The sequence below is a fragment of the Phoca vitulina genome, unplaced genomic scaffold (assembly GCF_004348235.1).
Source record: "Phoca vitulina isolate PV1807 unplaced genomic scaffold, GSC_HSeal_1.0 scaffold7, whole genome shotgun sequence".
Classification (NCBI taxonomy): Eukaryota; Metazoa; Chordata; class Mammalia; order Carnivora; family Phocidae; genus Phoca; species Phoca vitulina.
This window is the reverse complement of record NW_022589710.1, coordinates 42006128-42029554: the sequence shown is the minus strand read 5'-3', so window position 1 is coordinate 42029554 and position 23427 is coordinate 42006128. Positions and strand designations below refer to the sequence as shown.

The 23427-nt window shown below is 36.0% G+C and overlaps 1 protein-coding gene across 5 annotated transcripts in view; it reads right to left on the bottom strand.

Moving 5' to 3' along the window:
- Positions 1–23427, bottom strand: part of PCNX1 (pecanex 1) — a 160285-nt gene that overhangs the window by 11027 nt on the left and 125831 nt on the right. For all 5 annotated transcript variants that reach the window (XM_032405443.1, XM_032405444.1, XM_032405442.1 and 2 more), the window contains 8 exons: positions 22026–22134; positions 21084–21213; positions 17241–17299; positions 15285–15500; positions 9420–9673; positions 6902–7132; positions 6147–6247; positions 5214–5364 (listed from right to left, as the gene is read on the bottom strand). In XM_032405443.1, coding sequence (XP_032261334.1) covers positions 5214–5364; positions 6147–6247; positions 6902–7132; positions 9420–9673; positions 15285–15500; positions 17241–17299; positions 21084–21213; positions 22026–22134 — 1251 coding nt within the window. The remainder of the gene's footprint in view (positions 1–5213; positions 5365–6146; positions 6248–6901; positions 7133–9419; positions 9674–15284; positions 15501–17240; positions 17300–21083; positions 21214–22025; positions 22135–23427) is intronic.

The window sequence follows — 23427 nt, the reverse complement described above, 5'->3', positions numbered from 1 at the left end:
GGGGATTCTATGGCAGAGAGCATGGATGAAAAAGGAATATGTGGAATCTATCCCCCCTTCAGAAACAGTGCAAATTAATAGGGATCCAGGACGTATACCCACATAACCATAACACGAGTCTGAACTTCTGAAGTGAAGAGTATACAATCGTAGATATTCATAGTTGGGAGGTTGATAAATTTTTACATCCAGGTAAAGTAACTCATTTCTACTCAAGCCAAGTGACCAGACTGTGTGTGATATCTGAGGGGAGATGGGTGAGTGTAAGAAGGCAAGCTCCCCAATGATGCACCTCCACATCTAGGGACTAGCCTATATGAGAATAACAAAAGTATTCACTATATATGCGAATAATGCTTCATAATGAAAAAAGTTCTGCAACATGTTTTTTCCCTGAACTCTTACAACCTTGCCAAGCAGGTTCAGTACATAATACCGGCATTTTGCAAATACCAAATCTGAAGTTCAAAGAGTCATAGCTGCTTCCTAGGTTTAGAAAGTTAGTAAATGATTAAGCCAGGACTTAGAACACATGTTTAAAGAGAATTTATCATTCTGATTTTTAAAAGTATATGATTACAAATGTTAACTGAAAAACCTGTCAAGTCTAGCTGCTGTGATTAGGGAAAGTTACACAATGCAGGTGGTTTTGAACTGGATCTGAAAGAATGAAGACAATGTCAGTGGCTGGAGATAGGCGCTATGCTGGAAAGGGAGAGAGCTCCAGGCAAGACATCCTACAGGGGAGAAGCACAGGTCAGTGAAGAACATAAAGGTGATGACAGCCTAAAGTCTCTCTGGGGAATTGCATTTCTATTACGTTGCCAGGCAGCACTGTGCTAGACACTGGGGAAAGAGTAGTGAGCATGACAGATACAAGCACTGTTCTCATGGAACTTAGGGTCTAGTTAGAAAATACTAAAAAAAAATTAGAAAACTAGCTTTTAGCCAGATTGTGGAGCATCTCCCCTGTACCTTGTCCAGATTTCTTTTACCAAGCTGGTGCACTCCCCTCTCCAATGCTTTGAGCACTGGTTCTTAACAGCTCACAGTTATTCCCTCCTCTCAGAACTGCCTTCAGTTGATGGAGCTGCCTGGGCAGGAAATGCCAGGGGAGGTTTGTTCCCCACTTGGGTGTGGGGGGCTCAAGGTACACCATGTAACTCCTGGTGATACTAACACTCTAGAACTCACTCTAAACCAGTGGAAGCTAGAATTCAGTTGAAACACAGTTTTGCTTAGCTCCTTCCCTGTTCTTTCCTGCTTCCCTCCCTTCCTTACAAATTCCCCTGAGGGCACCCTGTCATCTCTGGCACAGGAATCCTGGACTCCGACTCTGCTTCTAAAGAACGTGGCCTAAACTAGCATTTACAACTTACAATACCTCTGTACATCATACACCAACCCTCCTGACCTTTCTTTTAAATACTGAGCTCACTTTCCTATACCAGCAGATAGCTAGACATCATATGATGCGCTCTCCTTTAGGAAACCGTTCCTTTAGGGAAGGAATCCTATCTTTGTATAGTAGTGTTGGTACAATTTTTGAATGGAAAATAAAAGTGCAGACAGACGTAACAGTTATACTCTTAATAAAATGGACAAAGTTGGAAATTATTAGGCATGCCAAAACAGAGTATGCTGAATCTTGCTCAAATATTTCTTTTCACTGGGCTTAAGATGGTTGGATGACTATTGTTTTAGAGGCAAAGTATTTGAAACAAGCAGAATGTCCATGAACAGGGAAATGGTTGAATAAACTGTAGTTAAAAATTATATCCTAAGATACTACAGAGCCGTTAAAAATATGGGGTGCCTCTATATGTGCTGACTTAGAAAGTATCCATGTTATACTAAATAGGGGGGAAAAAGCTTGTGTTACAGATCGTTTTATGTAGCACAAAGGAAAATATTTGTACATATAGATGGAAATGTCTATGAACTCAGGAAAATCAGAAAATATATGCATCAAATTACTGGCAGTAACTGCTTCTTGGAAGGGCCATACAATGGTATGGGGTGATGGGAATACTCACTCTTGGGTGAAGCTCACTTTTTAACGTTTTTCATTATTTCTCAAATACAAAGAGAAAATGTTCCCAGTTCTGGGAAAAGTTTTCAAAGGCATTTTAAAAATATACTTGAAAAGTTATAAGCCAATGCACAGGATATATATTTTTTTAAAAAAACCGAAACATTCATTTTACATTCATTGGCTGCCAAGCCTCATACTAAGCAATGAAGATATAAAGATTAGTAAAAAATGATCCCTGTCCTCAACCACACACTGTAAGATTTTCGTCATATATCACTTATAAGCCAAACTGGACTTTGATTATTTTATTTTATTTTTAAAGATTTTATTTATTCATTTTAAGAGAGAGAGAGAGACAGAGAGCACAAGCAGGGGGAGAGGCAGAGGGAAAAGCAGACTTTCCGCTGAGGAGGGAGCCCGACTCGGGGCTTGATCCCAGAACCTGGAGATATGACCTGAGCTGTAAGGCAGACGCCCAACCATCTGAGCCACCCTGGTGCCCCTGATTAGTTTATTTTAGTTCTAACAACCATGTAATCTTCAAAGAGACTAATGAAAAAGGTAAAACAAATAAGGAGGTAAAGTATTTTACAAAATGATTAAATAGAGGACAAGAACAGGAGAACATGTGAAAAAGGCAATTTACTTAATTTCTCTGAGTTCTGAGTCTTCACCTACCAATCTGGGATGAAAACAATTTTCTGGATTGTGGTGGTATTATGGATGTGAGAGCACTAATATGCTGTACAACACTGTATTTTACTAAATATGACACAGATTATGACCATTTTTATTTATAAAGTAAAAACGTAATACAGTCAATTGGAGAATTAAAAAATAAAACAAAACTGTAAAGGAAAAAGCAAAAATTAAAAACACCTACAAAGTGTGCTAAACACACATTATCAAGGACTGTCTGAGAGGCAAGAGTTAAGAGAAATTTTATATTTCTAGCTTTCCGGGAACAAAACCTTTTCCTTACATAAAATAAATTACACCATTTTAAGTGTACAGTTACATGCATTTTGACAAATATGCACACCCATGTAATCACCACCACAATCTAGATCTAAAACTTTCCATCACCCCAAAAAATTCCTTCTTGTCTTTTGGCATTCAATCTCCACATCCTAAGGAATCACTAATCTGCCTCCTGTGGATATAGACTAGTTTGATTTGTTTTAGACTTTATATAAATAAAATCATACAGTATGTACTCTTTTTATGTCTGGTTTCTTCCACTGTGCATAATGTTTGAGATTCATTCATGCTGTGGTATCTAACAACAGTTCATTTCTTTTTACTGCTAAGTAATATTCTATCATGTAGATATACCATAATTAGTATGTTCATCTGTTGATGGACATTTCAGTTGTTTCCAGTTTGGGGCTATTACAACTAAAACCGCTATGCACACATGTGTGTAGACACAGACTTCCATTCTCTTAGGTAATTATCTAGGAGGGGAATTGCTGGGTTGTATGGAATGTGTATGCATATCCTTTCTTTTAATACATAAGCTTATTGTTACTTTTGTGGGTTGGGTTTTCGTGAGTATATAAATCATGAAATATGTGAGTATAATATATGAGTATGAACTTTGGAGATTACCAGTACTGATTTACAGATCTTTTCTTGGCCCAAGAGTCCCTCATGGGCAACCCAACATCTGGCTCAAAACTCAGTTAAGTGGTTGTTTCTGGCTACTATAGGTCGATCTCACCCTCCTCAAAGGTGTATCAGAATTACGGAATTTCTCCAGGCTGCATTTGAGTTCTCTATCTTTCCCCCTGCCACCAGCCCTCCATGGCTCCCGGGTTCCTGATTCCAACTCCTTACCCTCACTGTTTGTCACTGTTGTTGTTAGTCATGGCTAATGAGAGCGAGCTGTAGTGTGTAGCCCAAGTGTGTTGGGCCAAATATAAGGTAGAGAAACACTGTCACAGGCAATAATGCCATAGCCAAAGGAACATGTAAGGAAATGGACCTGGCAGCAACAGGTAAGAGCACCTGTAGGGAGAGACAGGGGCAAAGACCTAAGGTATCAGAAAATTCCCTGTGCCTCAGTTTCTTCTCTGACAGTTGGAGAGGAAACACCTGTCATAATGTTTAGAATTAACTGAAGATGTCGATCTGGAGCTGTTAGGTAATCATGCTGTATAAAACAGAGTATTTCTTACATAGATATATTAATCAGTGCCTTTTAAGAAATTCTGAAGTTTTAAAAACATTTTAATCTAAAGTCATTATCTTTTTCATTTAAACACACTGACTTGGCTCAAAACTGTAAAGGTAGTCTGAAGATAGACAGCTCTATTTGTTCCCAAATGTGTATTTTCTCCATGATCCTCAAAATAGTCTTCCATTTTCCACAGAGACTTTCAAATAATATATCCCTTGTCAGTAATCTCCTAAATAATATGGAACAGTGACTTTATTCTAACAGTTTAGATCACAGTAAAATCACTTGAGGAGTAATTCACCCTTTATTTGGGGGAAAAAAAGATTCAAACAGATTTGAGTACAGCAGTTGCATTTTAATGAGGCTTATCATGTGGTCTTTGTCATCAGATCTGACGACTATTGTTCAGTGGAATGATTAGAGTAGCAAGTACCAGTACTTAATTTCCTAATAGAGTCTTGAAATGATCCAGGGCTCTGGATATATATTTTGGGTCCACATTTTAATTTCATTACCCTACTAGGATTATTTAACTAAGGCTAAATCTGTCCTAACCATGTATTATTCTATATAACATGCTACATGAAGCTCATCGCTCAGTAACAGTAGCGCTCACAACCCTCCTGAGATGTTTGTTTACCACACTGCACTGGGAGATGGCTAACATTCCCCTACAGAAGAGGCTTGAATTACAATTATGTGAAATGTGAGGTCAAAACAAGAATTATAAGGGCCAGAGAGCTTTATTTCTAGTCTGTCACTGCGGACAGTTTTCCTCAAGTTCATGTCCAGATCAGTCACTCTCTGATATTAATATTCACATTTACCCTTAGAAACACAGGTTCAGGCTTCTGAGAGCTAATATCTTGGCATAAATCCTGTTTCTCTGTGTTTCAAATAATATTTCTCAAAAGGTTCCTAAGAAACGTAATTTGGAAGTCAAATGAAGAAGTGCCATTAAACACCAGTAATGCATTATAATTCTCCTCTTCTTACCTGATGAAGTTTAATGGACATGCGGATTCCCGGGACTACGACTTTCCTTAGCAATTCCATGTCAGCGAAGATCCATTCATCTCGAATTGAAGAAATACGGAAATCTCCCTTAAATAGGGCATGCAATCCATAGAGGAATGACTCTAAATTACTGTTAGGATTGGAGATAAAAATTTACATATTTTGACAAAGAACTTCTATTACACTGATTCTTACATGTGGTTGTGCATCAGAATCATCTGGAAGTGTTTTGCAAATACAGAGTCCAATGACTATACTAATGTTAGAACCCCTGAGTCAGAATCACAAGGGACAGGGGCCCATTGATCTGGGGCCCTTGTTTACCAACCACTATAATAATAAGCCCATGAAAATAAACAACAGACAAAGAGTATATAAAAGTCACAAAAACTTAAATGGAAAACATGTAGTAATCACAAAAGAAATGTAAAATATATAGTATTTCTTAGTTTTAATTCATTCAGATGCATATGTCAAGAAATTCAGCTTATATTTATACTCCCAAAAATCTAATGTACTATATTAACTATATTAAAAGCATAAATGCTCTGGACAAAAAAAAACCTACAAGGAAATATGGAAAAATAAAAAGAGGTAACTCATTAGAAAAATAGATGTAAAATGGGAGGAGACCAATCAAACTTTATGGGCGATTATTTTTAAAAATGTCTTAAATCCATTAAATTCTTATTATCAGTAGTTACTGCACGTGTGATTTTTAAAAGCCAGCTATTAACCACGTGGGAGAACTCAACTATGTTCAACAAAAGATCTATAAAAAAACAGTATCAGAAGAGACTTTTGCAATAAATTAGCATAGAATGCTACCATGAAAAGCTATTTCAGACTTTTCAGATCTACGTTATACAGCTTCTCCTACCCTATTCCTGAAAACAGAAATGCCTTCCTTACCTGGACATATGGTGGGATGCGGTCCCCAAAGCTCTCCGTCCCAGAACGCAAAGTCCATAACAAAGAGTCACCAGGGATGAATCTTTGTCGACATCCAGTGGCTTTAAAAAACAAAGAACATTAGTTATCAGAAAGGTATAAAGGTATTTAACAAATAGGAAGACAGCTAATAAATCAGAGAGGATGAAGAACTCAACTAATACATAATCTCTAGGTCTTTAAATAGTTCTAATGAGAAGACACTTAACAAATCAGTTTAAAATGAAGTATGAATGTATATGAGCAGTTTCTTTGAAACCTTTAAATAAAATCTAATGCTTTATAATACTGGAACATACTTAAAAAAAAAAAAAAACCTGACTTTTATAAAGTATTAGGATCTTAGCAAAACATCTCAAAGAAAATACTTAGCGGCATACATCATTACTGATAATGGCTTCTCCTGAAAATACAATATTCTATCTATTAATTAGTTCTTTCTGGACATAAGCTGGAGGCAGGCTATTAGTGACAGCTGCATTAGCCTACTAGCGACTATACCAGAGTAAAGAAAACCAAATTGATGGTTATCTGTGGAATACTGCTTCCCCTCAACCTCTGAATTTCTTTTTAACGAGTGAAGGTTCTCTTACCCAGAAGATGGTCAGAAAGAAGAAGGTCTGGAAAAACTGACCTCATAAAAACAAACGGGGATATTCTTTCCATCTCTGAAAAAATGGACTCAAAGAGTTACAAATAAAGTACACAACCTCTACCTTCGCTCTTCGGGAAGAGCAATACTCTATCCAGTTGAGGTAAATCACACAGAAACTCTCCCTGGATATGCCAGCCAATCGATGGTCATAGTCTTCATCAATGTTTGGATTAAATGTTGGGTCCACATCAACATAATTTCGATCTGCACACAGACGTAGTCCTTCCTGCATTGTCTCATTGGCTAGCCACTCCTCCAGTTTAGAAGAAGTTGTAACATAATAAATGATACCCTAAAGGGGAAAAGATTAAAAAAAAAAAGCAAAAAACAAAACCCAAGTTACAGTTTGAATTAACTCTAATTCCTCATTAAATAAATTCCAACAGTTTATACTGATTGTATAACTAAAAAATACTTTATTCTAGCTCAATACCCTAAGAATACATTTTAGGAATGCTGTAAAAATATACCTCAGGCCTTTCTGGATGAACAGTTATTTTACTTTAAAAGTCACAACCATAAATTCATCAAGACAAATTCAAAACAATTCTATTGATCTTAGAGCTTTTGAATTTAGGACATTTTAAGAGAGAGAAAAACTTTACTATGATGCATTTCTCATAGAAAGTTATTAAATCATCTTGTGATGCTAGGTCAAGTTATAGAAATATAATAGTAAAGCAACAGAAATATACCTACTTAGAACCAGAGATAGAAAATGCCATATACACACAGAGACACAGAGCATGTAAAAATTGCAAAATCAGGGGCGCCTGGGTGGCTCAGTTGGTTAAGCGACTGCCTTCGGCTCAGGTCATGATCCCAGGGTCCTGGGATCGAGTCCCGCATCGGGCTCCCTGCTCAGCAGGGAGTCTGCTTCTCCCTCTGACCCTCCCCCCTCTCATGCTCTATCTCATTCTCTCTCAAATAAATAAATAAAATCTTTAAAAAAAAAAAAAAATTGCAAAATCACTCTATTTAGCTTCCTGAGGTTGGGTTTAACCAACCATTAATTGTAAGACTAACATGCATCCCAATCAGCACAAATAAAGTGGTACATAGAGGTAGTAACACAGATATGGAAAATCCAGATATGGGTCACTAAAATTTAGCATACATTTCCCTCTTCAAAATACTGGCTTTGCCTGCAAGCTGCCAAATCATAGCTTGCTGTAATCTTGTAATATCTTCAGCAAAAACAGAACACCTGTATAGTAAAGAATTAACCTTGCCCAAGAGAGGTTTGGTCTTTGCCCTTGGGTGCTGGGAGGTAACTTCTATTCCCTTGGAATGTCTTGCCTCTTAAGAGTCTTTTTTCCCCATGAGCTTACAGCCATGACCTCTGGAGGAGCTGGAAACTAAGGCTGGCCATGAGGGCAGTAAACCACATCAAGGTGACTAGACTCCAATAAAAACTCTACACACCAAGGCTCAGGTGAGCTTCTTTGGTTGACAACAGTCTGTGAGTACTGTCACACATTGTTGCTGGGAGAAATGGGCATTATCTGCACAACTGCACTCACAGAAGACAACTGGAAGCTCATGCCTTGGTGTCTCCGGACCCTGCCCTATATGCCTCTTCCCTTGGCTGATTTTAATCTGTATCCTTCCACCGTAATAAATCCTAACCATGAGTGTAATGGCTTTGCTGAGTTTTGTGAGTCCTTCTGGCAAATTACTGAACCAGAGACTAGTCCGTGGGGACCCAAAATTGCAGCTGGTGTTACAAGTGAGGGTGGTTTTGGGGACCTTCCAAATCTTGCAATAGTTTTATTCAGGTTATTGAAAGCAGTGCAAAGCAGTGGTTAATAGCAAGGGCTCAGGAGCTGGACAAGCCTAGATTTTAAATCCCTAACTCCACTTGCTAAGTAGAGGACACTGGGCAGGTAACTTCTGATTCTTGTTTACTTGAAAAACAGAGATGTAATATTCCTTCAGAAAACTGGGGAAGACATATATATGTATACATATGCGTATGCGTATTCCTTGCCCCAGTACCTAAAACATATAATCTACATATGGTAGCTATTATTCATGAACAAATGAAATAAGTTCCACTAAAGAAAGACACAGCAATACCTTAGTAGGTATACTTCACTGACTTAATGAATACTAGGGAATTTTTTTTTTTTTAAAGATTTTATTTATTTATTTGAGAGAGAGAGTGAGAGAGAGAAAGAGCACAAGAGGGGGGAGCGGGAGAGGGAGAAGCAGACTCCCTGCGGAGCAGGTAGCCCGATGCGGGACTCGATCCCGGGACTCCAGGATCATGACCTGAGCCGAAGACAGTCGCTTAACCAACTGAGCCACCCAGGCGCCCCCCCCTTTTTTTTTTTTTAAATAGACTCCAGCTGGGCGTGGAGCCCAAAGTGGGGCCGAAATTCACGACCTAAGATCGAGACCTGAGCTGAGATCAAGAGTTAGACACTGAACCGACCGAGCCACCCAGGCACCCCAATACTAGAGAATTTATATCACTACTTAGAAGCAAAGCACAAGTATATTAAAAAAAAAAAAAAAAGTCTTTTCCAAGAAGAACTCAGAACTGTCAGAAGATCTACCTGGGCACACACCCTTACCTTGACATAGTAAGTGGTGAGGACTTTCCGAAGATCAAAGACTTGAAGCATAGAGGCAGCACTATTGTCAGTGATACTATAACCCTCCAGAATATACTTAGTGACTATCACTTCCCAAGCTAGCCAGCGCTGGCTAAATGCAGCATTAAATGAAAGCACATGAGGAATATGGCCAGGTTCACAACAGCAAAATCCTTCATCTTCTTCAACGCCTTCAGTAATGGCCTCCACTTCCCGTTGTTGACAGTAAGTACCTTAAAGAGAGAGAGAGACTACTGCATACAAAGGAGAAAAAAAACCATATGAAGTAGAAAATGAATGCTTCAAAGACACAAGAAATTTAGGGGGAAAAAAAAAACACCTTTTATAGTAATTGAAAGTGATTGATTTGCCTTGGAATGTTCACTAACAAACTGCAGGAAGCTCCAGAAACTAGGCATATTATATATTCACTTCCTGCAGAATCACAACATGAATTAGCACATTAAAGGTTCTGAAAATTTGTGCAGTTACCTTCTTAATTTCCATTTACTGATCCCAAACTTTTCAAATTTGGGTTCACAATTGCATTCATATCATATGAAGGCCAATGAGTAAAGGGACATCTCATGACGGTTTGAGTTCATTCAATAAGGGAAGAGTGGATTTAGAAGTGAATCACTGCAGGGCACACAATATAGACAGACACGTAGAACTCAAAAGAATGTGGGCTCTATTTATCAGTACCATGTCCATGTGGCAAGCAGAAATATTATATACATATATTTGGATATATAAACTGTAATGGTTCATGATAATTTTATCTTAAATCCATAATTACTTTTTCTGTTCCCAATTCCAACAGTAATTGGATAAAATTACATTATTAGCAATTTGAAGCTTACCTGCTGATAAAGTTTCAATTAGGTATGAGCTCTGATTATTCAAGACTAGCAAACAATTCTTTGAAGTTACATTCTTTTATACAAGATATCAAACAGACATTCTCTGCATTAGTGTTACTGAAGTAAAAATACAAAATCAGAATAAATACAGAATTACACCCACAGCAATCTAGTGCCAGTAAAATATCATCTGTCACATTAATGTTTATTTTGTTCTGTGGCCTTGCTTCCACTTAATTAGCAAATTCCTTAAATTCTGTAAGGACTATAAGGGTATCACACTTAATTTTATAAATGCACATATTTAGGTTATATTTTAATAACTTATATGGACTTCAAAATTTTTTTTCCTTTAAAGAGAACATATACAATCCATGTTTGAAAAACACTGCTTTTTTTATTTAATATTTTATTTATTTATTTGAGAGAGAATACGAATGAGGGAAAGGACAGAGAGAGGGAGAAGCAGACTCCCCGATGAGCAGGGAACCTGCTGCGAGGCTTGATCCCAGGACCCCGGGGTCATGATCTGAGCCAAAGGCAGACGCTTAACCGACTGAGCCACCCAGGCACCCCTGAAAAACGCTGCTTTGAGAGAAAATGATGCCATGAAAACTAGCCCCAGGTGGTAGTGGTGCTATAAAAGAGAGGCATAAGAGGTAGGCTGGGCCGGGCTAATGAGCTGTATTGTTTAGCACTCTAGAACTCTCAACAACTCTATGATTTCATTTCTTGTTTGATTACATTGTTGAGCACTTCCAGAACAGTGTCACACAGTGGTGAAAAGAAAAACCCTGGCATGAACCAGACATTAACAGGAGTACCTGCTGCAGTTGATCATCACACATGATCATGACTATAGATCTATATATACAAACTTTTTTTTTTTCCAGAATAAGGATATGTGTAATTTTATAAAGTATTTTTCAAACCAATAATGGAAATGAAATTCAATCAAATGTCTCCTGGCATCTTCTGAGAGGATCATATTTTGTTGTTTTTCTCCTATAACCTATTAAAAGATGAATTCTATTAATTTGTTTTCTAATACTTAATTTCAAAGATAAAAATGAAATGACAAGGGCTCAACTACTGAGAGGTACTTAAAAAAAAAAAAAGGACTGCTAATTTCTGCTTATTCTGGGTTCTGCGGATTTTTGCATCTAGAGTCTCATGTGAGTTATATTACACTTATTTTTTAGCCAGTTTAGCCATAGTTTGACATCAGTATTACAGTGGCTCTGTAAAAAGCCTAGAGAAATTTTCCTTCTTTATCCATGTGCTAGAATAGGGTACAGAGGGCAAACAAATTATTCAGTCTCTAGAAGAAACATCCTGAGGCTGGGGTTTTAAAATCACGGCATGAAGCTGGGTCTGTTCCTTAGATTCTATGTATTATTACTTCATTTTATTCATTTTGTCATCTTTCTGGAAGGTCAGTCAAAGGTTTTGAAGTAAAGGAGATGACATAATGAGAGCTGTATTTTGTGCAGATCACTTTGTTAATGGTATATAGAAAAGATATGTGGCAAGAGGGAACTTGGAGATTTTGACATTTACTAAGACAGAATGAAATCCTTGTTCAGAGCAGAAGAAAGTGAACAGAGTAATTAATTAATGTGGGACATTTTTACTCTACCATACAGATCCCAAGAATATTTTCTACCCCAACATGCCCTAGTAATACATTTTGCTTAGGAAATGAAGTCAACGATAAGCATAGGAGTTAATATTAGCAACTGAAAAAAGAACTCTGAGACTCGGAGGGGGATTCTAGAATATCTATAAGGAACTGTTACCAATTGTTTCCTGGACTAGCTATGTCTTTCAGTCACTTCATAGTATTATCGGTAAAACTAAAACTGGCAGTTATGAAAACTAGACATGTTAAAAGTAATTTGAGTAAAAACCAAGAGGAATCCAATCAGCATAGTACATTTTGACCTATAAAGTTTGACCTGGAAAACTGTACTTGGTTGAAGTAACATTTACAAACAGAAAGTTAGCACTGTAGAAGCTTTAATAAAAAATTTTTGATAGACAAAAAATGACTGATAACTCAAATCTATGAGATAAAATTTACATGGAAAAGAATATTGAGAATATCAGTAAAATAAAAACAGAAATGAAATAAATATAAAGGGATTTAACCAAGACATACAGGAAACTGATCAAGAAATTTGTTAAGCTAAATGTCACATGGCATTTAGCATCCACTACAAGATACAATAAAATCAATGAATTAAATTGGCTTAATGGAGAATACCCCAGAAAACACATCAAAATGCTCAGGGGATCCAAATATCTGCCTGGCAACATACTGACACTCTTGATTAATATTTTGAGAGGCAGGAGGTAGATGGAACAGGGAATAACACTCTGAAGGAAAGAAAATAACCAAAGATCACAAGATCTGAGCAAGAATATAATCATACCTCATGAGAATTCTGGAATGCAGAGAAAGGAGAAACAGCTATATACTTACATCATTTAATCATTCTACAAAATTAACTAATTATTTATTATATGCTAACTGATGAAAAAGCAACTAGATACATAGTAATGAATGAAGCAGATAGGATTCCTGCCCTTGAGGAGCTTATAATCTATAGCAAAGGTTTGCAAAATACAGGCTTGGGCCAAATCCAAGCTAAGGACGGTTCTTATATCTTTAAAGCATTGTTTAAAAAAAAAAAAAAAAATCAGGGGCGCCTGAGTGGCTCAGTGGGTTAAGCATCTGCCTTCGGCTCAGGTCATGATCCCAGGGTCCTGGGATCGAGCCCCGCATCGGGCTCCCTGCTCTGTGGGAAGCCTGCTTCTCCCTCTCCCGCTTCCCTGCTTGTGTTCCCTCTCTCTCTGTCTCTCTGTCAAATGAATAAATAAAATCTTTAAAAAAAAAAAAAAAAAAAAAATCAAAGAAAAATATGGAACAGAAAATGTGCATGCCTCCAAAACCCTGAATTATTTACCATCTGGCTCTTTATAGAAAAAGTTTGCCAACCCCTGGGCTAAAGAAGAAATAAACTTTAAACAAACACAAATAAATATGAAATTATGAAATTATAATTATGCTAAGTGCTAAAGAGGTAAAAATGGCAATATGAGAGATAATCATGTGGGACAGGTGGTTAGAAAAGGCTTCTCTGAGAAAGTGATATTTAGGCTAAAGCTTAAAGATAATTAAGGAATTAGCCAGATGGAAGATTGGTGGGAGGAAGGGAGATGGCTGGTACTTTCCAGGCAAAGAGAAAGGCAGTAGGAAGTCCTTAGTAAAGAATTTAGCACAGTTAAGACCCTGAAGGAAGGCCAGTGTGGCTAGAGTAAGTGAGGATGAAGGTATAAAGTGGAGTTGGAGAAACTGGCAAAGACCAGATCACAGTGTGGCAGAGCATGTTAAGGAGTTTGAATTCTATTTTAAGTGCAATTGAAAGCCACAGACAATTTTAAGCATGAAAGGAACATGATCAAATCTGCCTCAAAAAAAAAAAAACAAAACCCAACACTATGGCTGAGTGAAGACTTACAGATACCTCTTGCTATCCAAATCCCTAGTAAAATGTACTGTGTTCCCAAATCAGTTTGAGTTTTGTTTGGCAAATAGAATTTGAATGGCAAAAAATTTGTCCAAAATTTTATTTGAATCTACTCGGTACCAGAGATTGAAAATTGGGAGAGTAAGGATTTGGATCAGTTTCTGATTTGGAGGATTTCTGACCAATATGGTGAAATAAGCACGTCCTAAGAAGGACCCTCTTCCAATTCACACAGACAGAAATGCGACATAAAACAGCTTCCCCACACAATTGTTTAAAAAAAAAAAAATTAAAAAACAAAAAGGTGAAATCTTCAGGTACCAACAATTTAAAAAGATGTTAAAAGTCATGGCAATAGTAGGTGTAGTGGTGAGATGACTAGATACTATGTATTCTAGTGGTGAGTAGTAGGTGTAGTGGTGTACTGGGTGCTGACTTTCAGATGAGTTCAGCTGGATTCGATGTGAACATCAGGTAAGACTCTAGAGAGATGGAATTAAGGTCTTGGGTTCTGATGGAGAGGCAGAAACAAACCATAAAACAAGAACAGGACATTTTGAAAGAGAGAGACTGGATGACTAAACAGATCACAAATGAATAACAAACATCAATATTTACTGCCTTAATCTGAGTGTCACACAAGTACAATCTTATTTCCAGTGAATGGAGTAATTTTAGAAAAGTACTTGTTCCATTAACAAAGATATTACCTAACAAAGGTCCAAACCTTCCGATTCAACATCGGGGTGAAAATAAAGCTATAAGGTTTAAGTCTGATTTGATCCTCTAGTTAGCCCATTTTGGGCCTATCTGGTTTGAACTGGCTTCTTGTGGCTTCTTCGTTTTGGAGTACTGTCAGGATAGGCCTCTGACTTTCCTAAAAGCTGGCCCTGGCTTCCTCTTTACTGACCTCCAGGCATCCGCTTAGAACCTAACCAACTGCCTACTCTAACAGCTGTAGAGCACTGTGAATGCACTAAATGCCACTGACTTATTCCCATTAAAACTGTGATTTTAATGTTATGGGAACTTCACTTCAAAACCAAAATTTGTGGAAGACAAAGGCTTGGTATCTACATGAAAGTACTTGGTTAGCTACACACAAAAACACGGCATTCTATGCTCCAGCCATCTAACAAATGAACGCAACTTCTCACAAAGAGAATAGCAAGAGAGCAAGCACAAAGCAACAGAAATTAAACATCACCAGGAAAATACTGAGTTATGCAAGAATGATGCTACCTTCACATATTTTAGCATACCACAAAAATGATTTTTCTCTGAACGTGAAATTTGGAAAAAAATCTAATAATTGCTCTTTTAACAACTCTTCTCATTCCACAACTCCAAACCATCTAATTTTATGCTAATTTTTAATTTGAGATGTAAACACATAAAACTCAGATGTCACAGGAGTACGTTACAGAAATAAAAGGTGAGTATCTTACCTCTGAATTCAAGTCCCCGCAGCTGGAAAGTGACCAACCCATTGCCTATCTCTATAAGGTGTACTAATGCATTGAGGTAGTCAGAGGCAAGAATGAAACAGTCCCCTGTACTATAGTTTCCCCATCGTCCTAGGAGCAAATCACCACAGAGACTGTGTTGTAGGGATCTGGTTAAATGTTCATAAAAGATGGAATTCAGATTGTTGTCATCTGATCCTATAAGAAGGAATTAAATATGTTACATTTTACCCTAAGTCTTCATTCTATCAACAAAATATTAAAATATTAAAACTAATTTCCAGTTAGGATTGTATCTATATTTTCTTGACAAGGAAAATAATATTAACACCCTTACAATTCCGATATAAAAATGAAACACAGGGTAATGAGAAAAGTTTCAGAAGTTAGAGTTAGAAGTCACATAACTTCTCTGATCTCTGACTCCCATCCATAAAATGTGGGAACTAGATTAGATGAAATCTAAGGATTTTCACCTCTTCAATAACCATGACCTCTTCTATCACTATTCAATGAACTACAACTTATAATGAAAACCACGTAAGAGAAATGAACAAGATAAAAGGAATTCAGGATTAGAACAAAAAGATACATTAAAAAAGAAAGTGGGTAAAGGAATACAAAATTTGAACAAACAAGACAGTCCAAAATGAATAGAAGCTGGTCAAAAAAAAAAAAAAAAAAAAACTATCCCCCAAACAACAAAAAACCCCTGAATATTGAGATGGCTAAAACTAGCTTAATAGAAATAAACTATATATATAGAAACAGCAGCAAAGAACCTATAAAATTTATTAGAGTCATTCTTTAAGAAAAAAAATTGGGATAAAACTAGCCATCTTTAGAAGTAACCCAACCAAAGCAAAATCTGTAAACAGGTACCCATAGTATAATACTGGAGGAAAGCAAAATACACAAAGCTTACTATTTTAAACTCAGCCTACAAAATAAAATAATGAAAAGGGTACTCCAGATACTAATTCAGTAAGATGGTCATATCTAATGCCCTGTCTGCTCATTTCAGAAGTGTGCATATTAATTCAGGTCTTTTTGATATGCAGGATGGCTTCATTAGCATCATGAGAATTCTAAGCCCCTTATACATGGACATATTAGAGCTGGGATGGTTGTTTAACTACCAGAATGTGATAATGACAGGCATTATCAAGTAATTAGTCCTCTTTAATCCAATTTTATAATTATAAAACTATCTGATTATTGTTAATTTAGTTTCTCAAGTAGAACAGTTGAAGGAATCAGCATTTGAAGGAATCTGAGAGTCAAATGGATAGAAATGCTCCAGTCTATCTGAGAGTAAGATTTCTTTTAGTAAATTAATACACTGGAATTCTGGATAATTTCTTATGGTTGGATTAGTGAGATCCACCCTGTGTGTGTCAGATTACTAACAGGAAGGCAGACAAAAGGATGTTTCCCAAATGATGAAACTAAGGAACCAGACTTTAGACAACGGTACCACCACCAAATGCCATCCACTGAAACTCTATCTTGAGGGCTATTTGGCTGCCCCACATGACATCTCTACATTCAACAAACTAAATGAAATTAAATGAACATTTACCTAAACATTTGGGGAAGCAGGAGAAGCAAATATATTAATACACCTGTTGGTCAGATTGCATACTCTTTGATACACTTGACCAGTTTTACTTTAACTGTTCTACTTTTTAAACTATGTAAGAACAATCTTTGAATGGCATTTTTTTTATTCCTATGAACATTCTTAAAATGCATTTTATAAAAGATGGGTTAGATACTTGAATTCACACTTTGCTAAAGCAGAACAAGAAGCAAAGGATATATAGTCTTTAAAAAATGACCACTTGGAACTCACAGAGGATTCCCAACAAGTCAGGAGTGAAATATATATATATAACAAATTCCTTAGACTTGCTTCTTTACTCACAGAGCTTTTACCTGGATTTCTATCAAGCTGGGAAGCCAATCTGGTATTTGAATGATCCACCCGTTTTGTGCTGAAGAAGGCAAAACAGAACATTTTTAGTAACCTTTAATTAAAAAGGAGAAAACTGTACAATATAAATAAAATAAAGATTATCACTTCATGAATATCTCTGAGAAAAACCTATGATTGGTATATATTGATAAAATTCCTCATGAGCGTACTTTTAGGGATAAGGTTTTTTACTTGCCCACCTCCATCATAAACATAGCAGTTTTTACCTAACTGGTGTTTCACTGAACAGGGTAGAAAGACATTAATGAGTTCAATTAATTCATTAATGAGTTCAAGCTCCCCCCCCCAAATTGATCAGGATGAAACATGTGTCCTACATGCAGTTCTTAGAAATACACAGTGCATGAAACATTCTGTGCAAGGAGAAGGTGCATTTATTAATGTCCAGTGGTACAGTGTTCTTAGAACAGTGGTTTCCCTGCTGCTGAAGTGTCTCTCTAGTGGTTGGGAGGGTGTATTACAGTCCTATAGGTAAATGGCAGGGGGGTTACAGTAGTCGGCAGGCTATTGTTATTGATGATTTTTATGGGTGGATTCCATAGGATGAGATGTTAGATCTTATGGATAGGGATCCTCATTAAGTGCCCATAAAGAGTGCTTTTTCTGAGTTTAATAGATATATTTTTATTACTTCTAATAGCACTCCTTGTACTTGGTATTCCAATGAGCAGTGCATTACAATATAAATAATAAATGCAGTGCCTGCATTTTATCCATGTGTTGATGAGGATTTGAGAATGGAAAATGTTGGCAATGTCTCCACAAATTGTACACTGGAACATCCAAATAATAAATTTTATTTTTTATTAAAAAAAAGAACACTGGTTTCCAAAAATATGGTCCACAGAAACCAAAGCAGGGGACTCAAGATCCTTTTAGGGAGTTTTCCAGATCAAAATGATTTTCATAATACTGAGCTGTTGTTCACTTTTTCACTGTGTAGACGATTGCATTAATGGTGCTAAAGTAATAGTGGGTAAGGCTACGGGCACTTCAACATGAATCAAGACAGTGGCACCAAACTGTATTTTTCACTGCCAAATATGCACAAGAAAAAATAAACAAAAATTCAAGTTTTGCTTTAAAATGTCTTTAATGAAGCAATAAAAAAATTAATTTTATTAAATCACAACCCACCACTCAGTAAAGTCTTTTTAATATTGTGTGTAGCAAAATACACATAAAGCACTTCTGCTGCATTCTGAAGTAGGATGGTTGTCTCAAGGGAAAGCATTCATGTAGTTACTTGAATTGCAAGCTGCACTAGCTCTTTTTTTCATGGAACACCATTTTTACTATGATTATTCAGACTTGCATACTTGATAGACATTTCTCAAAAATGAAGAAAGTGAGTCTGTCCTGTTGGCAATAATAAAATTCAAGTTTCTAAGCAAAAATTAGAATTTGGGAAAATGTATATATATTTATCAACAAGCTTGATAGCTTAGTAATACTTAAACACTTTTCTTTAGAGATTGGTGGGGATATGAATGAATACATTTTTTTAATATTATATAATGAAATGTATCAAAATCTTGATCAAGATCAAGAATTGTTAAGATCTACGTTACCCAGTGAACCGATATTTTCTAAATGATCAATAAATGCTGTTACAAGATTATGCATGGGTAAAAGATCCATTCAACGTGTAACAATTATCAGTGGATTTTGATGTAACACAGTTCCAAAAATTCATGGGGCCAAGGGCAGGCCGCCCCAAGATGGGCCACTTTGACATGAACATTATTTTGAATTAAAATCAATCAAGGGGCGCCTACGTGGCTCAGCCAGTTAAGTGTCTGCCTTCGGCTCAGGTGATGATTCCAGGGTCCTGGAATTGAGCCCCGTATTAGGCTCCCTGATCAGCAAGGAGCCTGCTTCTCCCTCTCCCTCTCTGTCTCACTCTCAAATAAATAAAATCTTTCAAAGAAAATAAATAAAAAATAAAAGCAATCAAAACTCAGCAGATTCAGGGGAAAAAAAAAAAAAAAACCCTCAACTGCTTGCTTATATCACCAAGAAAGCTATTAACAGAGATTCCTCTTTACCTAAGAAACTTATCTACAAAATGGGGTAACCTTTGTTTTCCAAACACCTCCTTTCACCTTCTTGCTAATGATCTTTCTCCCCTTTGTATCCTAAGACCCTTACCCCTCTCCTTAATTCACAGAAGCATCATGTTACCTGTCTTTGGAATTTCCATGTCTGTGTGAATTCCCCATATGTGCACATTAAATTTGATTTTCTCCTGTTTATCTGTCTCATGTCAATTTGATTCTTAGTTGAACTGGAAGGACCTTGAAAGGCAGAGGAAATTCTTCTTCCCCAACAATAGATATGGTTTTAGACTCTATACTGCAACTAATTTTTAGGAACTACCATGTGTCAACTTTTAGTGAAGGATCAAAGAAAAATATCCACAATTGTCTAAAAAGGCTATTACAGTACTTCTTTCTTTTCTAACTATGTGTCTGTATGAGGCCAGATTTTCTTCATATACTTCAACTAAAACAACATATTGCAACAACAGATTGGCTGCAGAAGCAGACAGGAGAATCCAGCTGTCTTTTACTGAGCCAGACACTAAAGAGATTTATAGAACTACAAAAACAGTGACACTCTTCTCACTGATTATTTTTGGTGATGTGGAAAACACAGTAATTTTCATTACAAAAATATTATTTATATTTACACATAATGGATTTATTGTTGCTATTTTTAAACTAATTAATAAACATTTGAATTTTTCTGAGTGTTGACTTCTAATACAGTAACTATCTGTAGATAAAACCTGTATCAACAAAAACTCGTTGGAGACTTTAATAACTGTGAAGAGAGTAAAGGGGTCCTGAGACCAAAACTGTCGCCACAGACATTATTTTGGGCTCAATTTAAGTTAGCTGAGAAGAAGAGAATATAAATAACACTGAAATTCATAAAAGAGAAACACCATGTATGGTTTTAGATAAAAGACCAGAGCAAAAGCTTCAAATCCCCAAGCTAGTCCATTGTGTAAAAGGTGAGACTACTACTTTCACTTATTATATACGCTAACGTGTAAAAGTATAGGAAGAAAAGAAGCAGTCAAGGAGATGGCCTGTAGAATTAAAAAGTAATATAAGCTCTTTCTGAATCAATATGTTAATACATGTTAAAAGCCTTAATATGTTTAGGCTCCATGACTCAGTAATTCCCCTTTTGAATAATCTTTCTTAAATTAAAAAAAAAGAAAAAAAGAAAGAAAGAAATTTGGAGAGATTACATGTAAGGGTAGTTAGCAGGCATCAGATGAAAACATTTAGCCAAAGGAACTAAATCTAAATGGAGAAAATACTTTATGCACAAAGATAGTCATTAAAAAATTATTCTCTTGAAAAACCAGAAATAATCTATAGAAAATTTAGCTCCGCAAATAGCTATTTCTAAGAAAACTATGAGATAATTATGACTGCTATAATGAAATAACATTGTATAGCATAAAGTTTCAGAGTAGTATTAATGTGGAACCAACTCAAAGAAATAGCATTAAAAGAAAAAAGACAGAAAAATGAGTATATTCAACAAAAACTAGGTTTTAAAAAAATCTTAGAAAAACTGGCAGAGAAAAATATACAGTAGTTATTCTGACTCTTCTAATTTTATATGATTTTGAAACTTTAAGAGTATTTATAATAGTTTTAGCAAAATATTTTAACACAAAAAATTATTATAATAATTCTGTTGATAGTTTTTATTATTAAAGAATAGATAAAATTGGCTTTCAAATGTTTTATTGTACTCACTTATAGTCTCTCTCCCAGAATTTCACAGGTCGAACATAAGAAGTGATGAATATTGCACTTCCCAGAAAGGGATTTAGTGGAGTAGAAAAAAAGGCAGATACAGCAGCCTGAACAAACAACATGGCTGAATCTATGAAAAAACTGGTTAAGGATTTTTAACATTCATTTGAGTGAGCGCACGTGTATGCGCACACACACATACACACACACAAATACATCTCACAAACATACTGTGCTTACAGCAATGAGAACAATGTGGTTCATCAGAGGAACACAAAAGAGGGTGTCCTTGGACAATATAAAGGGGTACAAGCAGAAAGACACAGCCAGGAAAAGTACACCCTGGCATGATGCTTTGAAGGGAGTCAAATAAATATTTGCTAATATGTATTTGGTAAAAGTCCATACATTAACTTTGAATAAATATGCTTGGGTTTAATTTTCCAAAAGATCAAACTAAAATTTATAGATACAAAAAGTCTGCTTTTCAACATCAATGTGGTCACTAACCTTTACTTTTACTTAGGCAGTACTTTTAAGAAACAATGAGAATAGAAAATTTTAAACATAGTTCAATTACAATCATATGATTATGAAAAATGTTTGTACTTTCATTCATTTAAAAATATTTCTAAACATTTTGTATTTAAAAATTCCTAGACTTTAATGCTTACATATGTAAACATAAAATTTTAAATCAGCATTACTTAATTATAAAATCTTAATACTGTCCTCATGTTCAGATGATCTGTGGGTCACAGATGTTAATACAAGTTAAACAATCAAAATAGGTACATATAGGGACTCAAAGGACTGAGAATATTTGACAATTTACCACCTAGTAATCTATATTCTATGCCTATAAAAGGTTATGCCTACAAACCAACATTCACATTAAGGATGTGACTGCCCTTTCTTATATAACTTTTATTAGAAGGATACGGGGCACTGCAAAGGGCTGAGCAAAAGCATGGAAAGCAGAGCCCCATGTAATCTGCCATGGGGCAATGTAAGTGTATACAAACTGCAATTTATAAAGGAGTTCCCAAAGCTGTAGGAGAAAAAGAAAAACAATCAGTAAAAAACTTATCATCAGATACTTCAATTAGAAAATGAAAGACCGCTGAAATGTATTGTTTTTCTGATAGGAAAATGGCATTGAAATTATTTGCCATTTGCATAAAAGGAAAAGACGCGTCAACTGCCAAAACACTGAATATATATTTAAGTGCAGACAGCTAGCTGACTTATGGACTTGTGTTTCATCTGTTTAAAAAACTCTATGCCCTCTATTGGTTATATTACTACTACTACAAGCAAAACATAGAAAGGTAGGAAATCTAGATGTTTATAAAGCTTAAGAAATTCATACATATTTTTATTCCAGGACACATTTTCCCCAAGTTTAGTGCTTTGAAAACTGAGTATGTTTTAAATGCAATGTCAAAAGAAATCTGAAAGCAGCCAGGCAGGAAATAAAGTTGTAACACGGCTGTCACTGCCTGTCTGCCTAAGGACTTAGTAGTGCGTATCAGGCAACTGTTCTTCATCTCAATTGTGATTGTCAATGGAAACACAACACACATTTTAATTTTCTGTAAATTATGATTTGTTTTGTTGTTGAACATGTCTTCAACACTGAAACAGAATGATTGTATTTGCACAAAATTGCCTCTGTAGGTCAGGCAGTGCAAGACCCAACTCACAAAACAGACACAGGATCTTAGGGGCAAGAGGTTCAAACTAATTCGGTGCCGTAATTCGGGCACTAAACAGCTCATATTTAAATTGTTCAACTAATTGCAAATGGACCTGTTTAACTTCCAATTTAAAAAAGAAATTACAACTTCAACCAATTACAAAATGCAGATGAACTCCTGCATTCTTTGCCATGATTCAAAATTATGATCAGGTAATCCTTGATCAGGATGTGATCAGGATGTGATCAGGATGACAGAAGTAAAAGCAGCATTTATATTATCAAGATGCCATTATAACTGCCTAAAAGCAGTACTTCAGAAAACTTCAGATTCTAAATGTGAACCAGACTGAACTCAAATTTTGACTGTAATGTTGAAGAAAAAATGATATGCAATTACAAAGATAAGTGGTTAGTGGGTAAAAGCACTTTTGTACACATTCATAGTAATTTTTTCTTGTAAGATTATTTAATTGGTGGTGCATCTTACAATGATATCTTAAACAATATATCTAGAGATCCCTTGAAAATTACTTGCTTACTACCATTGTTAAGTTCTATCAGCTAACCTTACAAAATGCAAAGTCCTTAAGGGCAGAGCTTTCCCTATGTGCTCACTGATGTAGCCTAAGCATCTAGAACAGT